Source organism: Trichoderma citrinoviride, assembly GCF_003025115.1.
Source record: "Trichoderma citrinoviride strain TUCIM 6016 unplaced genomic scaffold BBK36scaffold_2, whole genome shotgun sequence".
Classification (NCBI taxonomy): domain Eukaryota; kingdom Fungi; phylum Ascomycota; class Sordariomycetes; order Hypocreales; family Hypocreaceae; genus Trichoderma; species Trichoderma citrinoviride.
Genome location: NW_020194710.1, coordinates 2,645,396 through 2,655,694, shown reverse-complemented (window position 1 = coordinate 2,655,694; position 10,299 = coordinate 2,645,396). Strand labels below are relative to the sequence as shown.

Genomic DNA, 10,299 nt, shown 5'->3' with positions numbered 1-10,299 from the left:
GAGGCCATTAGCGCCGCGGCCGGGCCCGGATACGGCCTGCATTATCCCATCCGCCACGGCCAGATTGAGAACTGGGTATGCGCCTTGGGGGAGCAACGAGAGCAAGAGGAGAGACGGGTCTAACGGGCATATAGGACCACATGGAACGCTTCTGGTCAAACTCCATCTTCAAGTACCTGCGAGTTGAGCCTGAGGACCACTACTTCCTCCTCACCGAGCCTGTACGTCGTCCACGCGACAACCCCCCACGGCTGGATTGGCAAGACAAGGAGGCCAAGTTGCTAACGGTTGGTAGCCGCTGAACCCTCCCGAGAACCGCGAAAACACGGCCGAGATCTTCTTCGAGTCCTTCAACTGCGCCGGAATGTACATTGCCGTGCAGGCTGTTCTTGCTCTGGCGGCTTCGTGGACCTCGTCCAAGGTGTCGGATCGATCGCTGACGGGCACTGTCATCGACTCCGGTGATGGTGTCACCCACGTCATTCCCGTGGCCGAGGGATATGTCATTGGATCCTCGATCAAGTCGATCCCCGTTGCCGGCAGAGACATTACCTACTTCGTCCAGTCCCTCCTTCGAGACCGTGGCGAGCCCGACTCGTCCCTCAAGACGGCCCAGGAGATCAAGGAAGAGTACTGCTATGTGTGCCCGGACATTGTCAAGGAGTTTGCCCGCTACGACCGTGACCGCAGCCGCTTTGTCAAGCACGTGGTGACGCAGCCCGGTGGCCGCCAGGTTACCGTCGACGTTGGCTACGAGCGCTTCCTTGCCCCCGAGATCTTCTTCAACCCCGAGATCTACACGTCAGATTTCCTGACGCCGCTGCCCGTGGTCGTGGACGGCGTCATCCAGCAGTCGCCCATCGACGTCCGACGAGGCCTGTACAAGAACATTGTCTTGTCTGGTGGCAGCACGCTGTACAAGGACTTTGGAAGGCGATTGCAGCGAGACATCAAGCTGCTTGTGGATGCCAGAATCCAGGCCAGCGAGCAGCGCAGCGGTGGCGCCCGCAGCGGCGGAGTGGACGTGCAGGTGATTACGCACAAGAGACAGCGACACGGTCCCTGGTTTGGCGGCAGTCTGCTTGGCCAGACGCCCGAGTTCCGATCCTACTGCCACACCAAGGCTGAGGTATGTGACTATCCGTCCAATCGGTGCGAAGTAAGAATGGCGACGAACTAACAATCGATATAGTACCAAGAATACGGCCCCAGCATTGTGCGAAGATTTGCTCTTCTTGGTGGTCCCGGCGGTTCATAGAAGGGGCGGTTTTGTAGTTTGAGGATCATGAGCAGGCGGGGTTATTTCACAAGGTAGAGCCTAGGAAGATGTTTTGTACTTGGAAAATACATGCATTATATGCACATGTATGTGCTCGAGTGCCTGTAGTGTCTTTGTATTCTCAAAGTTGCTCTATGTTGACAGTGGCTGTTTTGCCTTGGGCTTGAGGGTGAAATACTAGGTTGTGGTGTCAAATAGATAGGGGCTGAGGAGTTTTGATTCTGAGGCCAATTGAGCAATGGACTGAAGGCATTCATCACAACATGTTTATTGCAGCCTCAATCATAAGTTATAGTATCTCATATCTCATTAAGTAGGAAAGAAAGCTGCTCATCGCCTTGTAGTGTACATCTGTCATCGTCGTCTCATCATCAGGTATCTTCGCAAACCCAGCCAACCAGCCAGCCAACCACCAAGCTCATGCTCATGCCCCCAAATTCGCCCGCAGTAATCAACCAATCTCACTTTTTTCTTGTGCTTTCAGCCCCTTTCAACAATGTATTTCAAAACATGTGTCGTCTCTTAGAAAAGAATAGGAAGACAGGAAGAAGACCCCTTATCTCGTAGGATCGACGACATAGCGACCGGCAATCTTGGCCTCGTGCATGAGGGTGTAAATGTCCTGCAGCTGGCTGAGGCCAATGGTCTTGAAGGGCACGGTGATGAGGCCGCGGCGGAAGAAGTCGAGGGCCTCGGCGGTGTCGGCGCGGTTGCCGACGTAGCTGCCCTTGATGGTGATCATGCGGATGACGGTGTCGAAGACGGGGGCGCTGAGCTTGGCGCCGGCGGGCAGGCCGATGCAGACGAGGACGCCCTTGGAGCGCAGGTACTGGGTGGCCTGCTGGAAGGGCTTCTCCTGGGCGGCGACGAGGAGGGCGGCGTGGGGGCCCTCGCCGTCGAGGGTGGCGGCGCGGACGTCGGCGACGAGGTCCTTGCTCTTCTGGAAGTCGACGTAGGCGGAGGCGCCGAGGCGCAGGCACAGGTCGCGCTTCTCGTCGCCGGCGTCAATGGCGACGGAGTGCAGGCCCATTGCTTTGGCGTACTGCAGCGCGATGCTGCCGAGGCCGCCGCCGGCGCCGACGACGGCGATGGTCTGGCCGGGGCGGGCGAGGGATTCCTTGAGGCCCTTGTAGACGGTGATGCCGGCGCACAGGATGGGCGCGACCGACTCGAGGTCGCACTCCTTTGGGATGCGGGCGACGTGGGCGGCCTTGGCGATGGCGTACTCCTGGAAGGTGCCGTCGACGGTGTAGCCCGAGAGCAGGGCCTCGTGGCAGAGCGACTCGTCGCTGTTCATGCAGTAGCTGCAGCTGAGGCACGAGCCGTTGAGCCACTTGATGCCGGCGTGGTCGCCAATCTCAATGTCCTTGACGAGCTCGCCGCGGGCGACGACGACGCCGGCGCCCTCGTGGCCGCCGACGAGGGGCAGCTTCGTGTCGAGCGGCCAGTCGCCCATCATGGCGTGCAGGTCCGTGTGGCAGACGCCCGAGTACTTGATGTTGACGAGGACCTCGTCGGGGCCGGGCTTCTGGACGGGGATTCTCTTGTAGACGACGGCTTGGGAGGGGGAGGTGTTAGCTGTGTTTTGTTTTTCCATGGTGAGAAAGAGGAGGAGAGAGAGAGAGACGTACGTCCGCCGGTCTTTTCGACAACCTGCGCCCACTGTTCAGAGGGGATATCGATGCTGCCCATGGTGGATGGTGTCTTTTGGTGTTTTGTTTATCTGAAGGGAAGAGGAATTGAATTGTCGAGAGGATGTCAACTGTTGTTGAGCTGTGTCAAGTCTATAAGTAGAGATGAGGATTGATGGGAGAGAAGAGGGTCTGAGGAGACAAGATGGAGTGACATGTCGAGACTCGAGGAGGCGAACAGCAACAGCCTTTATACCCCCCCATCTCTGGTTGAACCGCAAAGCCATTTCAGCTACACGGGCAAGGCCAGGTACAACCGCCAGACAACAACAACAACAGGCGAGGTGATATCATGAGGTGGCCGATAGTACGAAAGGAAGTACTACTAGTTCTCCGTTGCAATTCTCCGTCTTCGGCTGGGCGGATCTTGCATCCTGGCCGGCGCCATGATTGGGTGGCTGCATCCTTCCAACTGCTGGGAACACGCAAGCCGTGACTGTTTCTGTGGGCAACCCAGGCCTAGTAGTTGGAGAGCCCAAAGGAAAAACAACGCCACGGAATCCATCGCTTCTCCGTATGCAAAAAAGACGGTTTGGAAGAGGTTGTTCAATCAAGCGGGCCATGGATCGGCTCGGAGAAGCGAAACCCACGGACGGCGCCTCTACCGGCTTACAGGGGTCCCCTCCCAAGGCCTGGAAGAACCTGAAGCTCCAGGGAGGGCGCTAGGCTGAAGCGGTTGGAGCTGCAGATGAAATGTCATGCCATGTCTGTGTCATGCCATTTAGATCAAGCCATGGGATGGAATATCAGATGCCCGCTCGCACGGTTTTTGGCCTCAGAAAAGCAAGCCACCCCATCCCTCACGTCCGCCGATACATAGTTTTGGCGTGTTGGGGCGGGTTTTGGAGATTTTACGATTGACGGGGGGCTGGGATTCTTTGGTTGCATCATCTCTGGTTGAGAGGGCATTCGTACATACTGTGTGATGGAAGTGCAGCATGTCTTTCTCGTGTTATGCTGTCGTCACCAATGTAAGTTGCTCCTCTTTTCTTGATTGTTGTTGAAACAAATATGACGGATTCAATGGAATGGGTAAAAGATTGACCTGTCTGCAGGATTCTACTCCCTTGCTCTCAATTTGCAAGGTCGAAACACCAACATCTGCATCTGCATGATTCATCGATAGAGTCTCCAGCATCACGAGCACGACCGTTCCGTCGCTCTGCAAGTGGAGATGATAACGTACACACATGCAAATGGCTGTTGCAACGACTCAGCTCCGTGTAGATCCGTCCAGCCAGCAATGAGGAGAAGCAAAAACGACGAAAGAGTCCAAAAGGTGTGCAACGCTAGGTGCAATGGAATCAGTGGCGTCTCCAGTCGGCTTCATCCTAACCTCCGAGTTGCGAAGCACTACTGGCCACTACTGTAATGGCAATGTAGGCAACTTGTGCTCCAATGACAACGAGGCAAGGAGGCTTTTTCCTAGGGTTTATGCCACTATGGAAAAGCCACCGATCCAGCTCCAACGCAACTTGATACGCACAAGGACGGAGCAAGAACGTAGATTGGATGCTGAGCGGCAAAACGGGCAAAAGTGGGTTCCTCGCATTGATGGGAAGAGGGGGAAGAATCCGGGGATGAAGTGGAGAGGGTGGTAGTAGTAGTACCATCACAGAGGCGGAGGAGGAGGAGAAGGGAGGAGAAGCAAGCTTGAATCTCAAACGTGGGGTTTGACGAGATCAACATGGAGAGATGGCCCACGGCCGATGCTTTGTTGTGGCAGCATGGGGGTTTCATGGGATGCCGGGGGATATCCCGGGCTGTCCTTGTGACTATAGGAGTCGACTGCCTTTCCGTGGGTTGCCCGTGTGGGATACATAGTAGACGAGACCATAGAGATGTCTGAAGACATTAGGTTAATATCAGTGATAGTACTACTATAGACTGATACCGCAAAGAGCTGTCCTGGCTTGCACGAGCACGACGATAGCCTCGATACATATCAACCAGAACCATCACCAACTCGGTAGAACTCTCGAGACCAAACAGAATAAGAAGCCTCCAACAATAGCTGCCTAGCCATTACGACTGCTCCTCGTCAACACCAACATGCCGACGAATACATCCCGGCGACTTTTACCCCATACTTGTTGAATCTTGTGTGTTCCCGTTCCGCCGATAGATGCGGGCCTCGATAGCGAGCTCCTTCGCTCGAACGGATCACCACCGAGTTGTTCTCCCAACAACACGCGCCCTTCCCCGGGGTGCTAATCGACTAGTAGTATCCCTCTCTCGTTCCTAGCTTGATTTCGCACCTCCCTTGTTCACTTTTGCTTTTCCTTGCTCGTTTACCCCTGTGAAATCTGGGGAAGTGCCCGACGCCGACGGACTACATACTAGTACTACTACATGTGATTACCCTGTACTGGTACGCCAAATGTAAAGAAGGCGTCAAATGCTTTTTGTCTCAGATCCTCCTCCGCCTCCCGCCCCCCAGTCCGGCTCTACGGAGGCACCAAAGATTGAATCTAGATGCGGGGAAAAGAAGAGAGGCATTGGAATCTGGGCCTAGAGCCTTGGTGCCTTGGCAAGGAGGCTTGCGGGAATCTTTCAGCTAAAAGGGCAAGAAGATGAGATGATCGGTTGAGGCGCATCTCTTGTTTGTATTTGGCTTTTGCAGACGAGGGGAGAGAGATGCAGTTAGTTGTCCTTGTTCATTTCGGGGGCACGCACGAAAGAATAGTGGCCGGTAGTTTCCTGCTCGGATGCATCTACGCAAAATCTGGGTGTCTCGCACCTTGGGGGGGCTGTCCGACTTGAACGAATATGGCGGAAGGCTGGAAACTGCTGGACGAGGTGACGAGGATGAGCATGCTACTCCTGCCTGGGCTCGGGCTTGCTGTGCGGTCCGTAGTTGCATGGAGTCGAAGTCTCGGAATATGATACAGCCCAGTCCCTGTCGTCCTCGCGTGCTTGAGACACGCCCTTGAATCCGACCCTTTCAACCCAATGATGCATCTCCGGCTTCCAAATCGACATCCCTTTGTTCTCCTTTCAAAGCTGCTTACCCCGGCAGAAGAAGGGCACCCAGACAAAAGGGCACAACACAACTCGCACACGGATTGCTGCAAACCACGGCCCCCCCTTTATATCTTTCACAATAAACATGGACTTGAAACTCCAGAAAAGAAGTCGTTATTTCATTATTGAAAGAAGACGAAAGCGCTTAAAATCGGTCGACATAGAAAGGTCTCCTCCCGCTTCTCTGCTCTCCCTCTCCCATCCTCAAGCTCCATCATTCCTTTTGTTCCGTGAATGAATCATGCCCCCCCCTCTCCTACGCAGACACCTCAACAGACTGCGGCACGCCGTCGGCCGTCGCCGAGTTGATCTTCTTGCCCGTCTTGGCAATCTTGGTCAGGACCGTCTCGTAGGGCAGCGCGGTGACGACCTTTGCCTTTTGGTTCTCGAGGGAGACTTCGTAGCTTTCGACGCCTGCCGTAAACACACGTTCAGTTGCTCTGTTCTCTCTTTCAAGACGAGGGCAGCACCTTTGCTCTCTACAACTCTTCACCACCGATTGATTGAGAGAGGAGATTGGGGGTGCGGGCGGGCAGAGGAGGGGGTTTTCGGTTGGACGTACCTTCAAGCTTCTTGAGGACACGGTCGATGGCGCCGGAGCAGCCGCCGCAGGTCATGGTGACGTCGAACTCGTAGGTGTGCGTGTCAGACATGGTGGACTATTTTCTTGTTCTTGTTTATTGTTTCTTTTTTTGGTTCTTTGTTGGTGTCGTTGTCGGACGTCGGATGTTGTTGTTGCGGAAAAAGGGAAGAAGAATGGAGAAACGAGGAGCGATGCGGCTAGATTGGTGGTGGTGGTTAGGTGGAAATGCGCCCGTTGGAACTGACAAATGCTGGCTGGTATAGGATGGGATGCGACAAAAGAACAGAGACAGGCGGGCAATTCTTCTTTTTATGATGAGGCAGAGAGGCTGACTTGGTAGATGACAACAACGCGGAGCTGTATTAATAATATGCTCTCTCTTTCTTTGTTCCAAATGTCTGAATGTAATACAAAAGTAATCTATAAAAGGATGCCTTCTCTCGTCACCGCAGCGCGAATTGCGCCACACCTCAATTGCCATCCAGGGACCATGTACTCAATACTTATATTCTCACTTCAATTGAGTGCTTTTTCGAGGCGCTTGAGAGTACCAGCTACGTAGCGTAAAGCGGGACAATAGGGACCCCGCCGGAGGGGGAAAAGAGGCTGTTTTGCAGGTGAAACTTGCTCACTTTCGGTTTCGAGGCGGTTTCAATTGCGGGTGAAACTCGAGAATAGGGGGGAGCTGTACGAGTATGTATCCGAGTGTGTCAGGATTGAGAGGACGCTCTTCTTTGATATGTCAACTGACACGTTTGTTCTTTTGCACTTTCAGCTCCTGAGGCGTATGATGTCGTTTGATAGGCACATAGGCCATGATAGTCAAGGGGGTTGTTGGACAAAGGGGCTGCGGTATTTGTGCCGTGGTGTATCGTCGACTAGCCTCACCTCTTGGACGGATCCGTGACAGATACAGACTCGAGTCTCGCCACCATATCCCATCAGCGACCCAGCTAGAATCACTCGTCAAACACATAATCCATACAGCGCAATGATGAACTCCGACTAGAACCGCGCCTCAACCTTGTCCAGCGTGTCCTGCAGCGCCCAATCGCTCCTCGCCCGCCTGCTCATGACCCCCTCCGCCTGCTCCCTCGTGAACCCCCTGGCCTCGACCGCCGGGTTGTACCCCAGCCCGTTGGCCTCGCCGACGGCCGCCGAGTCCATGGCCGGCGCGGCCTGCCCGTCGGCCCGCCTGTACACCGTCACGACGACGGCGCCGCCGAGCCCGAGGTTGTGCTGCAGGCAGTGCCGCGTCTCGCGGCCCCGGGCGGCGCGGTTCCTTTACTAACAGAAGAAATACTTAACTTACTTCTCACTTCACTCAACTTCGTCAAGATCGTCATCCGAAATATATGTACAAGATAAGTTGCCGTAAGCCTACTAAACTTCGTGTAGGTATTCTGAGCCGGCTATAAGTCGTGTAGCCTAGGCATTCTGAGCCGGCCACGCCGGCCGCATTAGGGTAAAGATGCGAAACTCTTTCCACCGGCTGAATGCTGTGAGAGCCGGCTCTAGGAAGACCGAAGGGGGACTACTGAGATTGTTCGGTGTACCGTGAAAAGAGGAGATATATAGTAGAGAGGTCGATACGGAATGTTTAGTAGTCGTGGTGCTGAATAGGGGGCCGGTTTACGTTTAGCGTTAGCTGCGACAACTTCGATGTCGAGGTAGTCGGGCTAGCCGAAGAAGGAGCCCCGAGGGCGAGAAGCCGGCCAGGCGTTGGTCGCGCAGGCTATAGACGTCGCCGGCCCGGCGGCCCAGCTTCGGCCGGAACTACCGGGCCGACATCTGCGCCAACTGGACCGCCCGGCTGTGCGGCACCTCCTCGCGGCGCTAGAGGCACCTCCTCTCCAGGCAACACCGAAACTCCCGCTCCTACCGCGGAGCCCGCCGACACAGCCTAAACCGCGTACAGTAAACAAAAACGGAGAAAGACACCGATAACAAAGCCCACAGATAAACTTTCCGAGAGCTCCAACGACCACGACAAACTATCTCTGCATGTTCATACCTTTACCCAGCTAAAACCCACATAACCCGGCGAAACAACGATGGAATGGGTCGAACGGTCCCCTGGTCATGACATGTATTCCATGGACCAGACAAACCCGAAATCGCACCGTTAGCCCATAGTATAGAATACGAGCTGCCCTCCTGGTTCCCGTACCTCAACGTCGTAAAAGCGACAAAGTTAAAGTTCTAACTGTACGACAGCTGTTGGAGAAAAAAGCCTTGTTCTATTGCCGCCTAGGGCTTCGGAAAAGTTTGTACACGAAAGAGACCCGGTTTTCCCCCGTTAGAAGTTGAACAACCGACGTACGTTGTCGTAGCTGCCCGGCCTCGGCAATATGGAGCCGTAGCACGCGGCCCGGACTAGTCGTGGGGGCCTAACACAAAGGGGCGTAAGACTCCGCTACGTAACTTAACCCCCAACACTCAGGTGTGGTAATATAGTTCCCTCGTGTTGGTAGGCAAGATGACCAATGGTGAGGAGAACGTCGATGAGACTACCTAACTTCTCGGTTTCAACAACCGCCTTAGTGAAGAGTGAGTTTGGAGTAGTGGTGGCGGCGGTAGTAGTAGTGTGGTAGTACTGGTCGGTTTTCAGCGGGCAGATGCAGGAGCCGCACCCGTACTGGTTCAAGTAGTTCGGCGCGCCGTTCCAGCTGATGTGGCTCGAGCCGAAGCTCCGCCCGTAGTTCCGTGAGGATCTGCGCGCGTAGTGGATGCTGCTGCAGCTGGTCCGCCACCGCACGATGACGATGCCGCTGTCGTGGACGCCCGTCGCGCACGACATGGTCAAGCCCGACTGCCCCTAGGGGCACATGTTGCAGTTGTTGTTGACGAGCTGCCCCAGCTGCCCCGACCGGTACCGCGCGCCGGAGCAGCGGCCGCCGCGCCGCGTGACGCAGTACCAGCAGCCGAAGCTCTTCTACGTCCGGCCGTCGGACGCGTCGGTGACCCGCCTGGCGCTCTTGGGCTGCCCGTGCTGCGAGTTCGAGTACCGGCTCTGCTCCCCGCAGCACGGGCCGCGAGGGCCCCGGCGCGTCTACAAACCGTTGCGGCCGTCCCTCATATAGCTTTTCGTGCCGCGCTGCCGGCTCCTGAAACGGCTCTAACGCGCGCAGTTGGTGCGGGTGAGCGGGTTGTTGGGCATGAGCGTCAAGGTCGTCCACATGAGCGAGCTGCTCTATAACGTCAGCGGGCGGTAGGTGCTCGGGGACTGCTTCGACGTCACGACGGGCTGCAGGCTGCCGCCGCGCCGCCGATAGGAGCACAGCTTCCTCAAAGAGCTGTCCGCCGGCGTGGACTCCCGGGTCCGGCACCTCTAACGGCCCGTCACGGAGCGGTGCCTGCCGGGCTCGCACAAAAGTCCGTCGCGGTAACTAGACTACCCGATGCTCTACTGCGCCGCCCGGCACCTCCGCCGCTGCGCGCTCCGCCCGTAGAGCCGCGCGCTGCTGCAGGTCCAGCACCTCGACGTGCTGACGAAGTCGCGTTTGCTCTACCACCGGGAGCTGCGGGAGCCCAACTCGCTGTCCCCGTTCCGCGTGCTCGACCACGCGTCCCCGCTGGACTGCATGCCGCCGTTCATAGAGCAGTTGGGAAGGCCGCCCGAGTAGAGGTTCCCGGTGGGCGACCCGCGCTGCCCGTAGCGCGTCACGCGGCTCGACCAGACCGTGGACGCGCCCACCCGGTTGTTGGCGCCGCAGCTCCCG

At 56.3% G+C, this 10,299-nt stretch overlaps 4 protein-coding genes across 4 annotated transcripts in view; 1 reads left to right on the top strand and 3 right to left on the bottom strand.

Moving 5' to 3' along the window:
• The window catches only part of BBK36DRAFT_1207465 (Actin/actin-like protein), a 2,104-nt gene extending 840 nt beyond the window's left edge, over positions 1-1,264 (top strand). Inside the window, exons 5-8 of the mRNA XM_024897408.1 lie at positions 2-75; positions 135-221; positions 296-1,129; positions 1,193-1,264. Of these exons, the coding sequence (XP_024753358.1) occupies positions 2-75; positions 135-221; positions 296-1,129; positions 1,193-1,258 (1,061 nt within the window). The 3' untranslated portion in view covers positions 1,259-1,264. The remainder of the gene's footprint in view (position 1; positions 76-134; positions 222-295; positions 1,130-1,192) is intronic.
• Positions 1,265-1,835: 571 nt separating this feature from the next.
• Positions 1,836-2,971, bottom strand: BBK36DRAFT_1189338 (alcohol dehydrogenase; the record flags this gene model as incomplete). Its single annotated transcript, XM_024896617.1, has 2 exons — positions 1,836-2,836; positions 2,911-2,971. The coding sequence occupies 2 exons, from the start codon at positions 2,969-2,971 to the stop codon at positions 1,836-1,838; spliced, it is 1,062 nt and encodes a 353-aa protein (XP_024753357.1).
• A 3,279-nt stretch (positions 2,972-6,250) lies between these two features.
• Positions 6,251-6,647, bottom strand: BBK36DRAFT_1166235 (hypothetical protein; the record flags this gene model as incomplete). Its single annotated transcript, XM_024894881.1, has 2 exons — positions 6,251-6,408; positions 6,557-6,647. The coding sequence occupies 2 exons, from the start codon at positions 6,645-6,647 to the stop codon at positions 6,251-6,253; spliced, it is 249 nt and encodes an 82-aa protein (XP_024753356.1).
• A 935-nt stretch (positions 6,648-7,582) lies between these two features.
• Positions 7,583-7,834, bottom strand: BBK36DRAFT_1688 (hypothetical protein; the record flags this gene model as incomplete). Its single annotated transcript, XM_024897811.1, has 1 exon — positions 7,583-7,834. A coding segment is annotated over one exon (252 nt), but the record flags the coding sequence as incomplete, so codon positions are not given.
• Positions 7,835-10,299: the final 2,465 nt, after the last annotated feature.